This window comes from Salminus brasiliensis, chromosome 9 (assembly GCF_030463535.1).
Source record: "Salminus brasiliensis chromosome 9, fSalBra1.hap2, whole genome shotgun sequence".
Lineage (NCBI taxonomy): Eukaryota > Metazoa > Chordata > Actinopteri > Characiformes > Bryconidae > Salminus > Salminus brasiliensis.
Window position 1 is genome coordinate 24,115,683 of NC_132886.1, and position 24,746 is coordinate 24,140,428.

General features: G+C 43.9%; 1 protein-coding gene across 1 annotated transcript; it reads right to left on the reverse strand.

Annotated features, from left to right (window-relative positions):
* Nucleotides 1-1,400: 1,400 nt before the first annotated feature.
* Nucleotides 1,401-23,941, reverse strand: peli3 (pellino E3 ubiquitin protein ligase family member 3). The gene is made up of 7 exons (XM_072687946.1): nt 23,522-23,941; nt 13,200-13,400; nt 10,659-10,788; nt 8,771-8,872; nt 7,272-7,499; nt 4,220-4,408; nt 1,401-3,310 (listed from the first exon to the last, which is right to left on the reverse strand). Exons 2-7 carry the CDS (start codon nt 13,370-13,372, stop codon nt 2,687-2,689), a joined length of 1,446 nt encoding a protein of 481 aa, XP_072544047.1. The 5' UTR covers nt 13,373-13,400; nt 23,522-23,941; the 3' UTR covers nt 1,401-2,686.
* Nucleotides 23,942-24,746: the final 805 nt, after the last annotated feature.

A 24,746-nucleotide genomic window follows, 5' to 3' on the forward strand; every position in this document is an offset into this window, starting at 1 on the left:
GTGATAAGAGAGAGAGAGAGAGACCTACTCATGCCAAGAGAGCAATGCCAATTGTGCTCTCTCAGGCTCCGGCTGCTGATGGCAGGCAGCATGACCCGGCACCAGTTATTCATTTTAGTTTTGTGGCCTATTTATTTATTTATTTATTTTACCTAAGCCCATTCCAGTAATGTGTCCATATACAGTCTTGTACAAAGGTTGTGGCATCCCAGGTCAAAAGACATATAGTAAACAAATTCTCCACAAGAAAAAAATAAATCTGGCATTTTGCACGTTTTAGACACACTTCATATTTGTTTTGAAAATGAACCAAATTGGGGGAAAAAAATAAATTGTAGTGTGCTTTTTGAAAGGTCAGAAACACTACCTGTATCTCATCAATATTGTTAAACTCCTTTTTTTACCTTTCATAACAGGAAAAAAATGTAACTTTTTTCTGTTAATGTAGAAAACATAATTAAACAAATGTAATCAATATGTTGCAGTAATGAGATAAATTTGCATAATGCTACATTTTGTGCATATATATATATATATATATATATATATATATATATATATATATATATATATATATATATATATATAAACCCCTGGTTTGCAATGAACTCATCAACATTAAATCAGCTCCACTTACCATATAGGAGCATTTTGTAGTTCTATAATTACAGACTGTTGCAGTGACATGATGTATGTTACACTGGTACAAGTCAATCAGGCGCAGCAGTGCTGCTGGAGTTTTTTGTGTTCAAACACTGTCCACTGTCCATTCTGTAGAGGTAAAGTCAGAGACAATCTGTGATGCAATTTGTGTTGGTCATCCTCTAGTCCTTCATCAGTGGTCACAGGAAACTGCCCACAGGACGCTGTTTGCTGGATATTTCTGGTTGGTGGACTTTTCTCAGGCCAGTAGTGATGCTGAGGTGTTTAAGCAACACACACCAACACCACCAAAGCCACTGCAGTGCTGAGAATGACCACCATCCAAATGCCCACCATTCCAAAGTAGGCAGAGAAACAGATGGACTACAGTCTGTAATTCTAGAACTACAGAGTGCTCCTAGATGGGAAGTGGAGCGTAGTGAGTGTAGAAACAAGGAGGTGGTGTTAATATGTTTAGTCATGCATTCTCTAAAAAAAAAAAGGAGATCATGGTCACTTTGTAAAAATCAGTGTTTTCCCAAACCTGGTCCTGGTTGACTCCTCTCCTGACAGATTCGTGAGAGCAGGGCTCGTTGAGGGGCTTGTTAATTAGCTGATTAGTTTGATCTGCTGTGTTGGAAGCAGGGAAAATGCTAAAATATAGAGGACAGGATTACTCCAGGACCAGGGTTGAAAGCCCTGAGCATGTTTCATTTTCCAAACGAACCCAAACAAAACACTCCTCGTTCCATCTGCTCTGTGTTTCATCACCTTTATTTACATATTCCTCTACACAGCGCACAGTAGCTCTCACTTTTTCCAGCACGGTTCTCCCGGTGCAGAACAGTTGTGTCCATCTCCCAAGCCTGCTCCCAATCCTCGTCTTACGGAACCCGCCTAGACTCTGCACATTTTTGGGTTTTCCCTAGTGTAGCACACCTGAGCCAGCAAATGAAGTGCTTGTTAACCCTTAGAATTTTCAGTTACCGCCAGCAATTACAAAAGCATGGTGCAATTCAATATGAATTAATTCTCACTTGTAGCTCATTGGCAGAGAGGAATTCTGATAGAAGGTTCTAAACCTTCAGTCAATACTACGTTTTCATCCGTAAGTAGAAGAGGAGACACACCGACCAGCCATGACGTTAAAATCACCAGCATAATAATGTGTGGGTCCACCTTGTGCCGCAAGAACAGCTCTAAACCCGTCAAGGCATGGACTCCACAAGACCTCTGAAGGTGTCCTGTGGTATCTGGCACCACGGTGTTAGCAGCAGATCCTTTAAGTCCTGAAAGTTGTGAGGCGAAGCTTCCATGGATCGCATCAGCATGAGCCTGATCCTGGCGCAGGTTCACTGGTTGTTCTTTCTTGCAGCACTTTAGGTAGAGACTGACCTTTGCATACCAGAACACCCCCAAGCCCTGGCCTTCATCAAAGGGGCTCAGATCCTTATTCTTGCCTGTTTTTCCTCCTTCCAACAGAACGGACTGTTTACTTGCTGTCTATAATATATCCCACCTCTGGACACGTGGTATTGTAAGGAGATAACCAATGTTATTCTCTTTACCAGTCATTCGTTTTAATGTTATGGCTGATTGGTGTATCTTATGATTTGAATCTGATGGAAAGGTAATGCACAGGTTTCAGATTTTGCTGAAAGATAAAAGATCATTTAGTTTTGCCACGTTTACGTCATTTCTGAGCAAAACAACTTAATTGAAGTCAGAAGTGTGGACTCGGATCTGTCCATACCGAATGTAAACGGAATGTAAATTGATCATGTAATTGTATATGTAATTAAACATGTAATTACGTAATTACACTCGAAAGTAAACGAAAGTAATAACTCAACTTCTAAGGGTCAATTAATGAGTGAATGAGAGGAATCACGTGTGCTAGCTGAGGGGGCAACACACAAGTGTGCAGAGCATTGGGTCTCCAAGGCTGAGACTGGGGAGCTACTCTACTCCATTCATCCTGAAGTCAGTCCGGCAGTCCTCTCTTTCACACAGTCATTCCCTCGAGCGTGCAAAGTGGGCTCCCTCAGTCGACGGGCCCTTGGAAGATGAGTTTGACATGGCCGTGCTCTCCGGTCAGCCATGTGCCGCAGAACGGGCAGGCTGCGTGGAAGGCATGTGTTCCGTGCGGCAGCGGGATCTGGCTCCACCCCTGCACCGTCTTTTCCGAGCACACATGACCGCAGGGGCAGAAGGCATGGGTGGGTGGTCCGGCGTCCAGGTAGAGGCCGCCCTCGCAGCCCAGCCACAGGGGCACGTAGGGCCCCACCCGCCGGCACATGGGACACTCGCGGTCTCCCGTGCTTGCCGGAGCAGTGCCGCCGCTCCCCGCTCCGCCCCCAGACGCCGAAGACCCCGCACCTTTCTCCTTCCGGAAGCCCCAGTTGTGGTAGCCGTGGACGTGGCCGCAGTTCATGTAGACCCAGGGCTGCTTCTTGTCGACGGTGGCACGCTGGGCCAGGCTGGGAAAGGCCAGCGTGTTAAAGCCCACGGGACACTGCGGCCGCGCCGCATTCAGCTCCTGCCGCAGAGACTCCAGCTGCTTCAGCGTGGGCGTCCGCCGCAGTCCGCCGGGGGTCCGCCACAGGAGTGTGGCCCCACACAGGTCGATCAGAGAGCCGTCCTGCAGCATGTTCGACTCGTTCTCCACCTGTGAGAGCAGAAGATCACACACAGGCGAATGTTCTTGCAGACCTGTAAGCAGGCTTAAAGCAGTAGTTTGGAAAATAATAACCCTTCCCACAAATGTAGTCGATCAAGCCAGACTTTCATTGGTTTTGCACTGGAGTTACAACCGCAACTTCTTTCGGTTTAAGGATTCAGAAAATACACTGGTAGAGCTAACTTAGGTTTGGATTCAGTACGAGCCCCCAAGAGAGCCATTCACGGTTGACCAGAAGATTAAAATCATGTGTAGGTCCCCCTTGTGCCGCAAAGACGAGATATGGACTCCACAAAACATAAAATGCCTTAACTTTCTCAGCAATTTGTGCTACAGCAGTTCCTCTGTAGCTCTTAAGACAAAACGGACAAGCCTTTGCTTCCCATACGCGTTAATGAGCCATAGCCGCTCATGAGCCTGTTGTTGGTTCACTGGTTGTCCCTCCTTGGGGCACTTTTGGTAGGTCCTGATCACTCCATACTGGACACACCCCACGAGAGCTGCCGTTTTGGAGACGCTCTGACCCAGTCGTCTAGCCATCACAATTTAGCCCTTGTCAAAGTGGCTCAGATCAGATCAGTGCCTGTTTTTCCTAATACTGTATATACAATCACTTCACAAGTTCCATTGTAGTGCACTTCTGATTCAAATCTGAGTACAGATACAGGTATTTTGGAGCACAAAACAGATATAGAAAGACTTCTTTGCTATTCTAACTATTTCTGCAGTACTGTCAGGAAATGTTAGCTTGTGTTACCCCCCCCACCCCATTCCCTCCTCTGACGGCAGGATGAACATGAGATTATTTTGTTTCCACTTAAGAGCAGCTGATTATGCGTGGAAATACGCAGGCTAATGACTGAAGTTCCCACACAAACGAATAAAACTAAAGCTCACCAGTTTGCCTCTCTGTTGAGCAGAGCGTGTCTCTCGGAGGGCAAAAACATTTCCACACACCGAGATCTCCCTCCACACCCCTGGAGCCGGCTCAGACACAAACTCGCCTGCAGGGTGCATCACTAGCACCCCGTTGGTGGTCAGCCCATCCATCAGGCCATCTGAGGTCCGCCATTTGGCTGCCCGCTCCTATGTACACAACCACAAGACACAAGAGTCGTGCTGTTATTCCACACTCATTATTCCATCTAGAGAGCATGCATGACATATCAACGTGTTTCCCCCTCTAAATCCAGTGTGCTGTCCGTCATCTATGTACACATGTACGGTTCGGTCAGTACAGTGTGTATTACAGTAGTATTGCATAACACATAATGACTAACAAGGGATAAATTATTACAGTTCAGAGCCAGAAGATAGAGGCTTTCCATTTAAAGGTTCTGGCTCTATGACACCTTACACCTACTGCTTGGAGAGGCACCATGTGCTTGCTTTTTATTTCTAATATTTATATCCTCATGGAAATACAGTGTCCTTATCTTTTCACTTCTTTCCTCTCGGTTTCTCTCTCTTTTTCTCCACCTCCACAGAATGGCAGTGGGCAGAGGGAGTCCGTTGCGTGCCAAGGACATCAGAGTGTGTCAGGACTCGTGCTCTGGTAAATCACAACACGCCTCACTGACTGCTACAAAACTATCCTATCCTTCATCTGCTCGTCTGCGTGCTCACGCCACTGCGCGTTTACCTGTCCTCAAAATTCTAATCTGCAGTAATTACGGTTCTGCATTTTATTACAATTTATAATTTATCGGCTACAAACGTCTCGTCTTTGTCCGGACTGTTCGGCCCGATTGTGTGATTCGGGTTTCTGTAGTGCATTTTGATCAGATGCTCGGTTTCTGTGTAGCAACGGATTTTTAACGATTTTGTCCTGCAGGAAAAAATGGGATGCAACAGTTCATGCACCCTTCTTATGCGCCAATGATACACTAATAACATCTGAGATATCACCTGATACACCACAAAAACTGCATAGTAACCACCTAGCAACTGCCTAGCAACGACTTAAAAAGCAACTACTCTGAAAACTAGAACAATTGCCTAAAATACCACAGCAACCACCAAGAAAAACACCAAAGCATCCACTTAGCAACAGCTTCGATAACCCTATAGCAACCAACTGGAAACCCCATAGCAACTACATGAAATATCATAGCAATCTGATACACCACAGAAACTGCATAGTAACCACCTAGCAACAGCCTAGCAACCACTAAGCATCTCCATAGCAACAACCTTGGAGACCATAGCAACTACCTAGCAACCACCAAGCAACGACTTCAAATACCAAAGCAACTACTCTGAAAACTAGAACAACTGCCTAAAATACCACAGCAACCACCAAGAAAAACACCAAAGCATCCACTTAGCAACAGCTTCGATAACCCTATAACAACCAACTGGAAACCCCATAGCAACTACATGAAATATCATAGCAATCTGATACACCACAGAAACTGCATAGTAACCACCTAGCAACAGCCTAGCAACCACTAAGCCTCTCCATCGCAACAACCTTGGAGACCATAGCAACTACCTAGCAACCACCAAGCAACTACTCTAAAAACTAGAACAACTGCCTAAAATACCACAGCAACCACCAAGAAAAACAAGCCAAAGCATCCACTAAGCAACAGCTTCGATAACCCTATAAACAGTTTGACTCTAGTGACCACGTAGCAACACTCTAGCAACTAGCTGGACTTTGGGATAACTTAATCTTTGGCGTTAAGACTGACGCCCAAAAATTCAATTCTGGGAAATAAAAAGCCAGGGTCTTGCTTCTTTAAATTCCTAAACTTTACACTAGAAAAAAGCAAGAAGAACTCCATTAGTGTGTGCTGACTGAACAAAGAAGTGTAAGCTCCTCAAACAAGGAACTCGCTAAGAAAAAGAACTGCCCTGGTTTCCAAATGCACTGGATTTCCCTGTGTAACTCTACTTCTTGTTTTTCCTATTTTGCTCCCAAAGCCAGTCATCACCAATTACAACCATTACAGCCAAAAAATAGTCACCTTCATTCAAGACATCAATGCATCACCTTCAAGAACTGTCTGTTCACTTGCTGTCTAATATGTCACACCCCATAACAGACGCCTCTGTAGATGAAGAAAATCAATGTTTCTCACTTCACCTGTCAGTGAACATAGCTAATATTATGGCTGATCTGTGTATTTGTTCTGCTCCGGAAGGCCGGATTTCTTGGTGATGCTCGGCTACTGTGTCAGGATATTGTACTACATTTGTAATCCTACAGAACTAAATATTGCAATAATAATAATAATAATAATAATAATAATAATTGTTATATCCAAGTGGATTTAGCCTCAATTGATACACGTTAAATGTTTATTTCACTGTCAGCAGATATGTCCATAAACAAATAAAAACTACATGGGATAACCTCAACCCACCTCTAAAGCGTGTGAAGCACTGCATCTTTTCAAATGACACCCATGCGCCCGAATGATGCTTAGCTAGGTGAGCCAACTGCTCAAATCTGTCCCTATGACCTAGAAGATGTCAAGTGCTTAATTTATATTGTATGGACACCATCAGTGACTACACATGAATCAGCAGTAATCTGTAATTCCAATCTTTAGCCTGATAGTTATAAAAAAAATAATAAACATTCACCGTCTTTTGACAAACAATGCATCTGTCATCAATATACTGTGCACCCCTACTTCCCATTACTTTAAACAGAGCCACTCAATTCAAGTAGCAATGAGAATCAAACTTGAATCCAATCCACAGAACTCAGCTCTCGCTAAGAAATATTGTCTTAGTTGGCTGAGTGGTTTGGGAGCTGTTCAAAACTCCACAACCGCTCCCATTGTCAACATTTCCAATGAATCACTGTTCAAAAAATAACCAACTGGCAAACTGCAGGCTCGTCCCTGCTATTCTAAGGACAACAACTCTATTTGTGGTGATGTTTAATTTGTTCTGCACTTTGTAGGCTATATCAGCAATCTGCGCTCTGACTCACCCCGAGGAAGATGTTTTTAGAGGAGTCGAAGCCGGCGGCGTAGATGCGGGCGGTGTAGGGGGCGCTGCGATCGCACATAATGCGACAGGCGTAGCGTGAGATTGTGCTCTGGGCTGACTGGCCCCCGTCTCCTCCTGAACCGCCCTGACCCTGTCCACCACTGCCGCCACCGCTGCCCGCTGTGTCTGTCACCACAAAGTCAATCATGCTTTCTGTGGAGCGACCAATCTGCGATATAGCACACACATGTAGAGCAGAGAACAGCAGGTAAGACAATGGCACAGGTGATCAATTAGATAAGCGTCCATTACTGTCATTAAGCGGATGTTGTTTTGGACACACTTTCACAAATAAAGGTTCTTTAATGGTTCTAAGCTCTGATCTAGACTCACCAAGCACTTTATATTAGGAGCTAAGACTAAAACTGGTTCTCAACACCCTCTATTCTTTTCGTTTCATGGAGGCCAACCGGATGTTGGAATCATTCCTCCGACTTGACTGCATCACACAATTCCTTAGCAGGAGCACTTTCATGCTGTGAATCTCCTGCTCCACCATATCCTGAAGGTGTTCTCCTGGATTCAGATCCCTTAACTGTAAAAGAAGGCCACTGAAGAACCCTAAACCTCCTGTCATGTTCAGGTAACCAGTTTGAGACGATTTTTGCTTTGAGACATGGTGCATCATCATGCTGGAAGTTGCCGTTAGAAGATGGGTAAACTGTGGCCATGAAGGGCACATCAGCAGAAATAGTCAAATAGGCGATGGCATTTAAGCAATAATTGATCGGTATTAATAGGCTCAAAGTGTGCCAAAATCATTCCCCACAGCATTACACCACCTCCGCCAGCCTGTGCAGAGCGGCTCTGAGGATTTATAGAGTCGGCATTAAATTCTGACCCTACCATCTGTGTGCCTCAGCAGAAATCAGGATTTATCAGACCAGGCTACGTTTTTCTAGTCTTCAGCTGTCCAGTTTCAGTGAGCCTGTGCCTACTGCAGCCTCAGCTTTCTGTTCTTGGCTCACCTCAAGGCTGGACGTCCTGTGCATTTTGAGATGCTGCCCTGCTCACCACAATTGTACAGAGTGGATGAGTGAGTAACTGTAGCCTTTCTGTCAGCTCGACCCAGTCTGGCCAATCTTTGTTGATATTCCTCACCAACAAGGCGTGGACAGTATGTGCGTGATGTTATGCACTGCACTGCTGCCACCACCAGACTGTCTAAATATAGATCATTTAATGAATTAACAGGTGTACAGGTCTTCCTGTTACACCACTTGGGGTCTCTACCTGTAGTATTGTACTCCACTCTGTATAAGCGATTACTGAATATGTGATGAACATGAACAGTAGTGTCATATATCACGATTAAGCACAGCCCAAAAATACACATGCAGACATTATCTTGTGTGATGCTGAGACCATTAAACATGGCATTTAAGAGACACGCTGCTATCCAAACACAAATCACAGCACAGTAAAAAAAGGATTGTTCACCTGGAACATATCTGTGTTGGGGTCATGTGTATACTCCACTATAACGGAATGACTTCTTGACAGTGTGTAGGAGATACTGTGCTGGCTCTTGTTGCTCAGGGCCTGGAAACACATGTACACACACACACACACACAAACACTACTCAGTCAGGCTTTCATTCTTTGTTAGCTCTTTTATTCCCTTTACACCAGCACGCGGAAGAGGGGGGTGTTCTCAAGATGCCTAATCTTATGCAATGTGCACTGCAACGTTATGTAATGGCTCTCCACTCATACAATTTAGTGGGCGAGTCAAGAGGGCAGATATGCAGGGCTGCATGAAACGGCAGGTTACAGGTTTTTAAGCTAACTGTTCCTAAAATAAATCAGGCCCAAACTTTTAAATTCTACTGTGTTGGCAAGCTTGGCATCCTGGACTTGTGTGCATTAAAGGGGTTATACTCTTAAAAAGAAAGGTGCTACAAGGGGCTCTTTAAGTGATAACATAGGCGAACCATTTTTGCACCTTTTATGCAAGTAAAGGTTCTTTAACAACTGAAATTTGGTCCTTTATGGAACCAAAAACTTCTTCTATGGCATCACTCAAAGAACCTTTATTTTTGAGAGCGCAGAGTAAGAGAGTCGGTCTGTTTCTGGTTTTCTTATCATAGCTGTGATATCATCACTGTTCTAAGAAAATGTCCTATCATTCATCATTTCCTTCAGTGACCCACAGTGATCTACTCATTTCTGAAAATGTAAAGGTCACAGTTCTTGGCTGTATTTGAAGGTTCCTTATAAATAAAACAGCCTTCAGTGACGTTACCGCCAAAAAATGCAGCCTTCCTCGGCTGCAGCAGAGACTTTGAAGTGCAGCTAAAGTAAACTGAAGATAACGGAAAGTAACGAAAATATCTGATGTAAGCTGCAATTCCACCAACTCTGCACCAGTGAACCCAACTCTTTACGGAACTCTCACCAAAACACTTCTGAGAAATTACTGAGCAATCTTTAGTGTTCAGCAATTTCTCGTTTGGTCTACCTTTATATCATTTCTATAATGCATTGAGAACTAATACATTTGAGTAATGAGTAATAAAGGTCAACAGTGGGCACCTTAACATCTGTGTACCATCTAACAGTGCTGTTATTGTATATATATATATATATATATATATATATATATATATCTTGATTAGTCAGCTGGTGGGATCATGTTTGCCAGCTATTAATGGACACAAAACACAAACACCTGAAGAGTGAGGTGACTTTATTCTACTTGCATTCAGATTTATTAACATTTATTTATAAATGTTGTTATTATTAATAGTTTTCACCAAGTCTTTATTTTAAATTTACAAAATATGTTTTTTCCAAATCCATTAATCATGATTTTGACTCAATGTCATTTAATTTATTTCTATTTTTACCCTGTTTTCTACCCAAACTGGAAGGCCAGTTATGCAATCCCCTGTTCGTGTCCACTAGCAGTGCTCCCAACACTAGGAGGGTGAGGGCTAGCACACATCTACAAAAGTAAATGCCAGCCCCTGCCTCTGATGCAGCACTGCTTGGTAACCAACGCGCTCTGATACAACAGTTAAGAGGCGCCTGTGCTGACCAACATCGCACTAGGTGAGGTGGGGAGGAAATGCCATCAACCCACCCCTGAGAGAGCCAGGCCAATTGTGCTCTCTCTGACTCCGGCTGCTGATGGCGCCAGATTTTAATTCTGTCCAAAAGTCAAAACTGGCAAAAAATCAAGGCTTTTGTCCAACAGTGACATGATGTTGATGCAAATCTAGCTACTAACTTGTTTGCTTATCAAAATCTGTATTTGTTTATTCGGCAGGAAATGTTCAGGTTATTCAACTGGTGTAAAATAAATAAATAAAGAAGAAATGCTCACCTTTGACACCAGAGGTGTTGAAACGTTGTGGATGACATCAGGTTTGACGCCGTTGGCTTTGGGTCTCTTGTAAAGGGCCAGCCGACTCCTCCTGCGGCCTTTATCCCCGCTAGCTAGCGAGCCGTTATGCCTATGTACAACAGGACTGCAACATCAGACTCCTCTTAAACCAACGGGACAAACGGTGCGGCACTGTGATTGAGCCAACGGTCATTACCTTGTTAACTGCTTAACTGAGGCTGGCATTAGCATGATTAGAAAACCACTGTGAAGGCAGACAGCGCTTCGATACATGGCACGGACAAATCAGTCCAGCGTGATTAAACAGTAACATATCATTCTGCTTCCGTCAATGCATGAGTGGGAGCCATGTAGAGTTAACAAAATGGCAGAGGAGACGCTTTAAAAGCCTCTCATTTAAGAAGGAACCAGTCTTAGAAATAATCAATGCACAGGTCAATAGCTCATTCAGTAAATGAGCTCCGTCTTTTTCTGCCTCTTCTCTCCGCCGGTATAGATGGCAAAAGGGTTAAAGGGTCTCTCTCTCACTCTCTCCCTCTTATTCTGCCTTTCCCTTGCTACGAGTCTGTGGTTAAAATGCCTCTCTGTCTCTGTCTCTCTCTCTCTCTCTCTCTCTCTCTCACTCACTCACTCTCTCAGAGGCGCTCATTTCCCTGCTCAGCCCGACGGCTGTGGGTATTTGAATGACGTCTTTGTCGGCAGTCAAACGAGGTGTTTTACATTCGCAGCTGAAATCTAAAGATAAGTCAATGCACCAGCTGTATCTGTGTGGCACCAGTGGAGCCAAGCGACCTGAATGATGCCGTGCTCATTCATCCAAAAGAAAGGATCATCACTGGAGTCATATTTATGTGAGGGCAATTTTACCCTTGAACTCCTTCTCAACTCCTTCTTTCAGCAGAATCTTGGCAGTGTGGGCGTGGCGTTTTAGAGATAAGGGGTTTTAGTTAAATGAACAGTGTGCCTTTCAAATCTAGTGCTCCTGACTGAATGCTAATAGTGTGGACAGTGTGAATGATACCAAGGCAGGTTAAACTAACAGTCAGCGGAGTCCAATTTTATTAATATTAAATAAGACTTAATACGTGATGGAATGTAACACCATGTAAAAACCCCTGTCCTGTGTCCACAGTATTCCTGGCATGCAAGATGAGAACCTGACACTGTACTTTCCAGTTATAAGACTTGTATAATAACACATTGTGATTACTTGACAATGTTAACTATGGTTAACCAAGTAACCACTACCGCTTAGAAAAAGGTCTACAGTGCTCTATAATGTCCATAATAGTTATATACTATATGGGCAAAAGTATTGGGACACCTGTTCTGTCGTTATTTCTTTCTAAATCAAGGGTTTTAAATAAAGAGTTAATCCTGCTTTTGTTGGAGTAACTGTCTCTCCTGTCCAAAAAAGAATTTCTACAATATTTTGGAGCATTGCTGTAAGGATTTGATTGGTTTTCAGAGACAAGAGCGTTAGTGAGGTCAGGATGTTGGATGATCACCACCCCACCTCATCCCTAACTAATCCCAAAAGAACTGGATGGAGCACCGTCATTCCAGAGAACACAGTTTCACTGCTCCACAGCTCAACGCTTAATGGCAGGGTGCGAAACGGCTCACATTTATCTTCTCCAGAGAGTCCTGTTCTCTTGCTAATACTTCTCTACAAGGGCTAGACAAGATGTAGTTGTGCATCTGCACATCTGTGTCAGGGATGGGTGCAACTTGAACTTGATGATCTACAGATGGAATGCAGTCTTTGGAAGGGGTGTCCACAGCCATTTGGACATGTCGTGTGTTTTAGAAGGCATTTACATTACATTAGCCAGTTGGCTTGTTTTTCACACTTAAACATCTCATGAACAAGAACCATCCACTGAAAGACTCTTCAGGGAACCAATAGTGCTTCCCTTACCCCTAAATGAACTATTGAACTATCTGACAGTTAAAAAGCCCAGCAACATTTACATGGCCTTCATACAATCTCATCTCGCTTTATTTTAAAACTAAAAAAAGTTCAGTTTGCTCATAGTGTGACAAACTAGGTGAACAAGTGCAAACAGAAAGTTTTGATCTGTATCTCTAGCCAGCACGCTAAACACCACAGCGCAGACCGTGTTCCAGCGTACTGAGGCTTAAATAAATAAGCATATCTGAGAGCGCAGAATCGAGTGAATGATCTTAGGAGTGTTTCCAACTGTTTTCAGGCATATCTGATATCCAGGTTTGCTTGCTCTCCCTTTTAAACGAACCGTTAACTCACAACTATGGTGGGCTTTGGATTTTTTCCCTACCTGTTTTCAGAGACTGACATCACCAATCAGTAAGCTCCCACAGCACCTCAACCCTGTGGCTCTTTTAAATGCACATAGGGGAATGAGCTTATTTGGCCGTGTACTAGACAGACACAGAACAAAAATCTGAAACGGCGTAATTTTGAAATATCGCCCTCATTTTGAGATATCATTAACATTCTTTAAGCCCATCCCTAGTCAAGTTACACATTGCCCTTACCCCAGCACGATCAGTTCTCCATATTTGATGGGTTCCTTGTCCCCAGGGAACAGGGCATCGTGAGGTTGGGAGCCTGAACCCAGGGTGGGGGACGGCTGGGTCTTGTTGCATGATGGGCGGAGCTCCAGGGAGGGTGGGGGGCACAGGGCCTCAGAGCTTCCTTCTAAAACCATGTTCGACAGCCACAAAAGGAGCTCACACCTAAGAAAAAGCGAGAGAGAGAATAAGAGGGAGAATGGGAATGAGAATATCACAGACCCGCTTAATCATGCAATGGCCAGAAACTGACCAGTTAACCATCAATCGACAACCTGTCTGGAGCAGGAGACTAAATGAAACCTTAGAGCCACAACCTAGATGACCGAAGGGACTACATGCGGGGGTTGCGTTTACTTACACTACACATGATATGGTTAAGAACATTGAAACTCAAATGCATCATCATGTTTTTCATGTTGTTCTTGAGTTCCTTTTCTCAACTTTCTGATTGATTTTAGGTGTTATAGAGATTTTGGGAGGATGTCCATTTTTGGGAAGACAGACTACTGTCACAGACTTTCGCCTTTGGGCAGTATGGCTCTGATTGCAGTTTGGTGGAGGCTTAGAGCATTAGGGATGGCTTTGTAGCTTTTTCCCTACAGTGTTTAAGAATCTGTCGGCCCTGTGGCACAGATACGGCTGACTGGACAACCGGTCAATTTACCTGCCATACTCTATCTATATCAAACTAAAATACACTATGACATCCGACTAAATATAATGAATAAATGTGTAATGTGTACAAATTCAGAAATTCAGACACATTTTGCATGCCACTGAATGCTGTCTGACTCTGCCTGAACATTATTATTAACATGCACGAGTAAAGAGGGAGTATGTATATCTGCATTAATGGTTATGTTGTTTAGAAAACCTTTGTCATTGCACAACTACAATTAATCTGGGCGGCTTTTGCAGCGCAGACTGTTTTGTTATCGTCTAAGAAGTTCCTACCTGCGGCAGCTGAGAATATGCCAGAGGGGACCCTGCTACAAAACCTAGGATCAAAACTAGATTCGGGGCTTTTAAAAACTGATGCCTGATCCATTAAAAATGTCTGGATCGAATCAGGACATCCCATTATTCTGATTAAACAGTTCAAACTAAACATGATTTTCATGAACATTAACAGCTCTTGCACTTGGTGTAAATTGAAGAGCACAAAACAGCAAAATGACAATAGTTTAGAATACAGTACAAGTGCTCAGGATGACTGGCTTAATTACCTTCATCAGTAACCTTTATTAGTATCATCTAATATAATAGTACTGTTATATATCTAGACAATCTGATCCTGAATATTAACCAGTATAACACCATATATAGCTGCATCTATAATAATAATAATAATAATGATGATGTGTTACAATGCTTTTCAAAATGCAAGCACGCTGTATATTTAATTCATTGGAAAATGCTGTGGCTTTATGTGTCCTGCTAGCTCCAGAACTCGCCTACAAGGGCAATTCACAGGCTTACAGATGATGAACAGCACAAATCAAGCAAATGCTGTTCTGTTACAGTGCAGCAGGGAGCTGGGTGTGTGGTTGTAAGAGGTGGGATAGAGTGGACAGAGGGGAGGGGGGCAGAGTGAGAGTGAGAGAGAGAGAGAGAGAGAGAGAGAGAGAGGGAGATAGAGAGTGAGCGGGAGATAAAAATAGAACTAGCATGTTGGTGCAGGTGATGGAGGACGAAGGCAGGGCTGGGAGAAAGGCGTGTAGAGGTGAAATAAAAACACTGTACATGGCAGATCGCTGAGGTCTACGTCAAGCTAGACAAAAAACGAAACATGCCGACTGAGCTGTTGTGTGTGTGTGTGTGTGTGTGTGTGTGTGTGGGGGGGGGGGTGTTCTGTGTGTCAATATGCGCCTGCGCGTGGATTTGGCAGGGTGATGGATTGCCATGCAATTTCTAATCAACCCACAATCACAACCTGGAGGGAGACAGGGAGAGAGGGAGAGAGAGAGAGAGAGAGAGAGAGAGAGAGAGAGAGAGAGAGAGAGAGAGAGATGGTTATGAGGGTTAATGGGTAGAGAATGGACAACACAGAAGTGATGTGACATGGCAGTGCAGGATACACAGCGAACAATGTGCAAGGTATAATTTGGACAACAGTGTGCATCAGGTGAAGAACAGTTCATATGAGTTGGGGAACAGCGCACATTAGGTAAAGCAAAGTGGGTATGGGGTGGAGAACAGTTTGTATGAGTTGGGGAACAGTGTATATGAGGTAATGAAAAGTGTGTATGGGGAGGAGGACAGTGAATATGAGAAGAACAGTGGGGTTTATGAGGTTGAAAAAAGTGAGCATTAGGTGGACAACAGTGAGCAGGGAGTTGGGGAACAGTGCACATCAAATAAAGAAATGTGTGCATGGGGTGGAGAACAGTGGGTATGGGGTGGAGAAAAGTGAGCATCAGGTGGACAACAGTGCACATGAAGTAAAGAAAAGTGTGCATGGGGTGGGGAACAGTGAGTATGAGGAGGAGAACAGTGGGTATGAGGTGGAGACAAGTGAGCATCAAGTGGAGAACAGTTCAAATGAGTTGGGGAACAGTGCACATCAAATAAAGAAATGTGTGCATGGGGTGGAGAACAGTGGGTATGGGGTGGAGAAAAGTGAGCATCAGGTGGACAACAGTGCACATGAAGTAAAGAAAAGTGTGCATGGGGTGGGGAACAGTGAGTATGAGGAGGAGAACAGTGGGTATGAGGTGGAGACAAGTGAGCATCAAGTGGAGAACAGTTCAAATGAGTTGGGGAACAGTGCACATCAAATAAAGAAATGTGTGCATGGGGTGGAGAACAGTGGGTATGAGGAGCAGATCAGTGTGTATGAGGTGGAGAAAAGTGAGCATCAGGTGGAGAACAGTTCATACGAGTTGGGGAACAGTGTACATGAGGTAAAGAAAAGTGTGTATGGGGTGGAGAACAGTGGGTATGAGGAGGGGAACAGTGGGTGTGAGGAGGAGAACAGTGCGTTGTTGGGGGAACAGTGTACATGAGGAGGAGAACAGTGGGTATGAGGAGGGGAACAGTGGGTATGAGGAGGGGAACAGTGGGTATGAGGTTGAAAAAAGTGAGCATTAGGTGGACAACAGTGAGCATCAGGTGTAGAACAGTGTGCATGAGGTGAGAATTAAACCAAAGCCTGAACCTGAGCCCTGTTTTTAAATTTTAATACCCAATCCAAGCAGGCCTCACTGGTGCTGAATGGGTGGCAGACCTCTAGTAGGATGTAGATGTAGATGACTGCCTGCACTGATAGTATTTGCATTGGATTTGCTTTCTGCACCTTTTGGGCAGTTTATCAATAATACTCTGGCTTCTTTTGCCTTTTTTATACCACCAACCGCACCCCCCTCAGCCTAGAGACCATCTGTCCTCTTCTCTTCTGTCTGTTCCTCTTCACACTGCTTCTTCTGCTGCTGCTTTTTCCCTTTCTCTATCACTCGTCCACATAACTGGTTTCACGTATTCTCTACATCACTCCATCTTCTCCTCTCCATTCTCTTCTTTCTTCATCTCCTCTCCCTAACACCTAACTACCAGAATGCCACCTCACCCCATCCTATCTCGATTCACTCCCACAATGCTCTCTGCTGCCTCTGCAGCGTGGTGAGTGTGTGGATGAGTGGGAGGGAGGGAGAGAGAGTCTGCCTCATCTATCAAGAAACAGATGAAGGGGGTGCTAAATATACACATGCACGGAAATGATCTCAAGAATAAGTTATGAAGCCCCGCTCCAGTCTGATCTCACCCAAACTTAATTCTTCATAATCTGAGTGCGCTCCTCAGCGGACCATTAGCCCAGCGGATCTCATGCTTTTTTTTTTCTTCTGTCGGCACTGCAGATCTTACACGTTGAACGCTGCTGCCATAGCAAAGCTAAGGCCGTAGCGGCACTGCTGGTCATTTACCGAGGTGTTGTGACTGCAAGCTCTTTATTATCTCCGGCCATGTTTGCCTTATCTAAATTACACGTTGATGAGCGCTTGTAACGGCCCTCTATTTGCAATGGTAATGCTGTGTACATAACAGTGTCTAGAATAAGTTTGTACAGTGTGTTTGCCAAGTGTAAGTAATAGTGCTGTCTCCAGCAGTATGTTTATACAGTAGATGGCTGGGAGGGATGGGAATGTTCTCTGTATTTGCAGTTTTTTTGGCTCAGCAGAGGATGTATCTGATGGATAGATTCTTGCTGTAATGGAGAAATCTTGTGTGGAGCTGTATATAACACCATGTGGTTGTACACTAAGGTAGCACTAAACAACATGGGCAACTACTAGCATTGCATTTGCATTGTCACAGGGGATGTGCACAGGTTCTTGGTTAAACATTCAATCACTGTCCAATCCCTATGCATGTAGCCTACTTTAGCGTTTCATCTGTTAGGATGCAAATAGACAGGCTAGCTGTACAGAAAAAAGGTGATTTGAGGTAGAGCTGGGCAATATGACTATATTTTATCACATTGTGATAAATTTTGTTATCATGGTACAAAATATGCTTTTATGAGTGTATCACAGATACAGTCAGTGCTTAAAGAACACTGCACATTTCATTACAAAGAGTGTAATCAGTCTTATTTAACTCAATAGGGTGAAGCATATTTTAAGTAAAAATCACGGTACTCAGTATGGGAGAGTATTTGGATAGCAGTTTTTTAATGCTGTTGGTGCATTTTGTCTACATAACGAAATATTGTGATAAATATGTCTTTAAATATTGTGATATAAAAATGCCAGATGCCAAAATGCTAAATGTTTTGCCAGTAAGTATGTGTATTACACCCTGTCACTCTAAAACATAAGTGTTTTAAAGGTGCCCCAGAGTGGAAAACTGTGTTTACATTGGCATAGTTGAATAATGAGAGCTCTGTACATGGAAGTAAACCAAAACAGAGCTGTAAAATGGGCCAATTCCAAAATCTTGACTTATTAAAATTGACAAAATTGATAGTCAAGCTTAGTAAACGCAACTACCATACGGTGTTGTTGGTACTCCAAACTCTACTAGATATTAGAAAGCATGTTGCCTGTGCCAGTATCCGCAGAAGAGGAGCCCAAAAGCGGTGCACAACGAAGCAAAATATCCATGCTAGGCTTGATCACTAACCGATCAGCTTTCACCCTCTCTTCTCTCCAATGTCTGCAGCTTTGTCTGTGCCAGTGTCCAAAAAAGGGGAGCTTGATAGCAATGCATGATAAAGCGAATGCCAGGGAAATAAATTGGTGCTAGGCTAAAAGCAAAAACAGCCGTCTGGCAACAATTTCTTCAGCTAGCTAACTGCACACTGCGTCGAGCGGACACCAAGAGGACACTATTTGGGAAGACTCTAGACTAAAGTTAATTACAGTGTTCATTTTACAGTGTGTGGCAAGGGAAGGCGGAGTCACAGTTTACCTCACCAAATCACTGTATTCAGTATAGTAGAGCATTTGCATAGCAGTTTTTAAGAATACATCGCTACTGATGGATTTTGTCAGTGATCACAGGTATAACAATAAATATTGTGTATTGTGGAAATGTCTTTAATTAATGCGATATAACATTATTACCAAATTGCCCAGCCCTAGCTGGCACCCAGTCGACTGAAGGAGGAAGGAGGAAGTACCTTGTGTAGATGATGGACCCTCATCAGCATCCAAAAACCGGTTAGCTGTCTTAGCTCCAAGACATGTGCAGCACCAAGCTCATTTAGTCTATATAACAGGTCATCTGTTGTCAGCTATGCAGCATTTCTGAGATTTTGACCGTCTGAGCAGTGTCCACATGACACCTGACCTGCAGCTATGCCACTCGGGACCTGCCCTGTTTTCTTTTGACTAAAAAACGTCACTTTTGTTGGATTAAATGATTATCTTCATCCATCGCAACACCCACATAAAGACTCATCTGGAGCTGCGATTGGGCAAGATGCTCACAGCACACAGTAAAAACACTGTGATTGCCAAGGTCATGATGAACAAATGGATCTCCAAGCATCATCCCCCTGAGATGAGGTCAGAGAGTTGATCTGTACAAAATGTGGTAATGTTTGGAAATGTTCTTTTAAGATGTCCCACAAACGGTCATTACAAGGTGATCTAGGCGTAGGCGATCTAGGCGATCCTAAAAAAAAACACCCATTGTTGTTCTATCACAGACACTAAACACCTGTACAGGCTTATGTGTCTCCTTATTGGTGCACCATGCTTGGGCCCTGACGATTGCTGCTAGCTGCTTTATTAGTGTAATGTATTTTACTGATGGTCCTTTAGCAGCTTAAAGAGATTACAATGGTCCACAGAAATCAATCCATTTCAGTCAAAAACAAGCATCTCTCAGTTTCAAGCTTCACAAACAATAATGATCATTTACATGTCATTTTGGATGGCGCTCTTATCCAGAGCTATGTGAATTTGAATCATGTTACACAGGTAGGCAAATGGAGCCTTAGAAGTTTTGCCCAAGGACTCTTACAGGTGTTGTGTAGTGTGATTGGGTAATTGAACCCTAGTTTGCCATGGGGAAGGCAATGTTGTTACCCACTACACTACACCAACCAACATACACATTAACTTTTTACTGTTTGCTTAAGTTACTGAAGAATGAATATGTGAATAAGAAATTCTTTCTCACATTAAAAACACTTTCTTTGTTAAAGGCACACTATGGTCAGACTAGGAAAGCTCACCTCTGATAATGTGTCTTGAAGGTAGGAGGAACTACAACTGCTTTTGGGTGGGCTGTATTGTTCACCAAGTAGTGGGAAATAAAACACACGTGTCCAAAACACATAGGAAATGTGACCAACACTTCTTGAATAATCCCCCCAAGGAAGCTGTAGTGTTTCCAAAAGGTCAGGATTGCGTATTTTGGAGTCAACATTATGTAGAAATTTCCCATTAAAACAGCAGCTTCAAAATCATGCTGATGCTCCACTGATCTGTAATATGGTGAATAGTGTCTCTATCGCTGCTACTCCGGGCTCAACACACCAGGAATTGCACAATGTAACTTTGGGGAAACAGGCAGAAAAATGCTTGCCCTAACCACCTAACAAGTCATATACTACCTCTGCCCACATGCTTCTTTTACTTTTACTGGCAGTTCTGTATCTATCAGGTTGTAAAATGAAAATATAAAATGGAGCTCAGGAGCAAGACTTTACAATTCTCACATAATGCTCCTTTAAGTTCATCTGATAACACTGTAGCAAAGTCAGAAAGATAGTAAACTTGCTTAACTTTTCATGCTTGAACTGACTACTGTAGCATCTGATTACAACCAGGGCGAATGACGGCCTGCTTCAATACAAGAGCCTTTACAGATGTTATATTCATTCTGATTGGCTTACAGAAGCGAAATACTACAGTGACCGGCCGAATAATGAACATGAACTGATGCTGCGCTGGGTCTTGTAGGGTGGAGACCTCGCATACACTAAATGAAAACCTCCTCAAATCTACCTGATGAACACGAGAATGGAGTGTTTCTCATTTAAACGGTGGCCTGAAGGCGAGGAGTTTGCATGTGTGGAAGAAGGTGGAGTCCGCAGTGTTATCTGTGTGCTCGGATGATTGAGTGAGCGTCCTTACAGTCCTGTCTGACCTCGCCGCTCTGTCTGGACAGGCGGCATCCTTTATTTGGAGCCACCAACAGAGGCGGAATGATAGACAGAAAGAAAGGAATGAAATCTAATCTAAGGTCTCAGTAATATGACATTATGGTGAAATAAAATATTGCATGGTAACCCTGTAATTATTATAACAGTTTTTTTATATAATGGTTTGAATTACTACTGGTGTTACTTCTTATGAATGCAAATATAATACTTCTGTTTATCTGTTATTTTTCATGAAGTTCGGGGGGATTTGCGGCTGCATTTTGTCCATTAAACTCATTCTCAAACCTAAACATTGTGATATGTACTGTGAATGTATGAAAATGAAACATTGTTCATATATTTATTCATAACTGACCATACTATCGTCCTTTACTTCCCTCTCTTTCAGGAAAGGGACAGATTTCTGTAAAACAACAGAGGTCAGAGCTGTCCAATGACGTGGCTGGCTTCACGTGAGACGGACAAAGCATGTGCTAGCCTTTTCCTTCTTAGTTTTGGTAACATCATGTGATTGTGATGTGTTTCCTTTGATGTTGGATCATAGCCATACCGATATGCCATATTTATTATTAATAATAATAATAATAATAATAATAATATAAGTGCCACGTTGATACAGCCATTTCGTAACTATATAAAATGTACCACATATTGGTTTCTAATACTGATCAGATATAATAAACCAATCTAACAATCTATCAAAGGACTGCTGATGCCAATAGAATATTGAATAATATCGTTCATCCATAATCATTATGTCTCATCTTCACTGGTATCACAGTCTAGAGGAGCCTTAACAAAAACAGCAACAACAAAAACACCTTCAAAATAGAAAATCTGCTAAAGCATCTAATTATTCTCCATCTGGATTATTAATAATTGACTTACTTCAGTAAACTTCACGTAAGGCTGTAAACCACCATGTATATAAACTACCTCAAGCTAACTTCCAGAGAGATAACCGTCCTCTCAACTGTACCAAACACAGGCCTACAGAAACATGTTTATCTTCTCCCTTTCGCGTTCTGCAGGTAGCAAATTTAGCTGAGCCGCGAAAGAGCAAACACTCACCTTCCAGAAAGCTCTGTTGCATCCACACGGAGATAAGCTGTACTTAAGGAATTCTGCAAACTGCTGGCTGAGAGGCAGCTGGTAAATTAACAGCAAATTGCCTCATACCCACAAGGTCACCAGTTCAAATCCGTCTGTGATCCTCTAAAGGAGATTATGATGAAACGTCTGAGAATGGCAGATCCCGAACAGCACCTAACACCGAGCCGTGGAGCCGGTCTACAGTATCTGTAATACCCCAGCCTACAGCTGACCACAGCCAGGCCAAATGAGTAATTTCTCCACTCCAATATGTCACAGGTGGCTACACCTCCACCCAAACCCACACACTCGCACCCCAAAGCACTACCGGCGAGCTAACGAGAGGCCCACAAACTCATTAAAACAGTGACACAGGCTGTGCTGAGTCACCATGGCTAACATACATCCATATTTCAATGTCCATGTCATTATCTCCTGGGCTAGGATTTCTCTCTCTTCTTTTTTTTGTAGTCTCTCTGAGAGGCTGACATAACTGGAGCTCAGCATCTGACATCCCTAAACATCACTGTGAGCCCACTGACACCAGACATCATCTTTAATCATCTTTAATATGCGTTTTAAACAAAGATGAGATTCAGGACAGTGTAGATTGACCAGTGGCGTGCTGTGCAGGGCAGCATTTCCCAGGCCTTCAGCAACATGCAGCCTCTCATGCTGGCCATTTTGCAGCTGTTGCCACGTTTTTTTTTTTTTTTCAGGCCTGGTACCTTAAGCCCATTTCATCATCTTCGGATTTACATGTGAAACAGAGCTCTGAAAATGACCTATGAGGGCTATGATTGTCATTATGTAATGGCATTACGGTGGGGCTCTCCAGCTTGCATTGCCAGAAGCATGTGTGCTTTGAGACGACGGATTGCACGGCATTGCGTCTACAGGACTACACACACACGCGCGCGCGCGCACACACACACACACACACACAGACCACAGTACAGCAGAACTGAGAGAGGAAGGACACTGTTGATCGTGGGAAAAACAACACAGGACATTTCACAATTCGTTAACTGCCGTTTTTCTTGCTGTGTTAGCCTCCTTCGTTAAGCTGAGGGTGTGTTTATTAGCTAGCTAGATCCATGTCTACGTAAATATGCCAACCAGACTGTCACCAGACTGCTAGCTAGCTCTACAGCCTCTAACATTATACAACCAGCTGAAGCAGATGAGTAAAAAGTATTAAATTATGTGTCTTAGAAGACTGCAAAATGCGTATTTGCTTGGCTAGGGATCTGTCAGCCAAGCCGCAGGACGAAGTTTAAGCATCTTATTCAAACCGTCCGTTCCACCTTAAATGGCGCAGCCGTTACACTTGCCGTTACTACAGCTACTGCTGCTGCTGCTACGGGTTACTGCTGCGCCATTTAAGGTGGAACTTTAGGCTGGTGAACTGAGGTGCGCAGGGGATTCCGTCCATACCCTACCCGGTAAACAAGACTTACTACACGGCAAGGCAGCGCTGTTTACCCGTGACAGCCAGCTAGACTAGCTACCGTTAATGCTGCTCACACCGCAGACCAGGAAAGCAGCTAAAAAAGCAAACCCAGTGCCCAGTACCCACCCGCTGATGCTGTTGTGTTATCCGCCGTGAAGAAGACCCCGCTGTTTGGCTCGTCAGTCCCCGTGTGGTGTCAAAACCTGGCGTCGTGCTGCTGAATCATCGCCCGCTACGGTGATCTGGACGGCGAATCTTCGTTTGGTTCGCATCGCCACGACAGGGGCTTCGCTCACGGAGCTACGACGCGACCGTTAGTCCGGTAGAGACGGGCATCACTTCGCTCCGGAGAGTCGTCACGCCCATCGCTCCCTCGCGTTTCCCTCGTCGAAAAAAAAAAAAAAAAAAAAAAACAGAGAGGAAGAGGAAGAAAAAAACAGTCCGAGGAAGGTTGTCGCCCTCGCCCACGTCGTTCGTTCGCGGAGGAGACCACGACTCTTGCGTAAAGCCCGCCTTCAGAGACAGGGAGAGCGAGGATGGCACCGCCTACCTGCTCCTACCTACGCCTGCTGATGCTGGTGATATTCTGTCCCCACCCGTATTCCGGACAGCCCCGCCCCCCTGTTCACAGGATTGGCTGGTAGTTAGTACGACTTTCATCCTGAAGCTGGACGGACTTTCAGTGGACTTCTGAAGTTGTACGTCATTCTGTAGTCAGCGGCATGCCCATATTAGGACATCTGGGTCTAAGCAGGTTTGCTTAATGAGAAAAATGGATGGCCTGTTAGAAATCTGATGCTAACACCTTGGGCAGTGGTGGCTCAGCGGTTAGAACGCCAGGCTATCGATAACAGGGTTGTGGGTTCAATTCCCGGGCTTGGCAAGCTGCCACTGTTGGGCCCTTGAGCAAGGCCCTTTACCCTCTCTGCTCCCCGGGCGCTGGAGTTGGCTGCCCACCGCTCTGGGTGTGTGTGTGTACTCACTGCCCCTAACACATGTGTGTGTGTGAGTGTGTGTTCACTACCAGATGGGTTAAATGCAGAGGACACATTTCGCTGTACAGTGACAAATATGTGCACCTTTACCTTTTTAAAAAGAGTTTTTTCTGTCCTGGCATTGAAGTGGTGGAACAAACATCCCTTGGGTGTCCGTACGGCAGACGCAGACTGAACCCCCATCTCTCCCAAGAGTACTTGAGCGAAGTGTAGCGTCGAGTATTGTGGTGTCCATACTGACTTTTGTGTTTAGGAGTATCTAATCTAAGAGCTTTCTTTTGGATCCTAGCCTCAGATCCTTTACAAACTAGCCGTGTTTTCTAAGTACGCAGTAAAGCACTTTTGTAAGTTGCTCT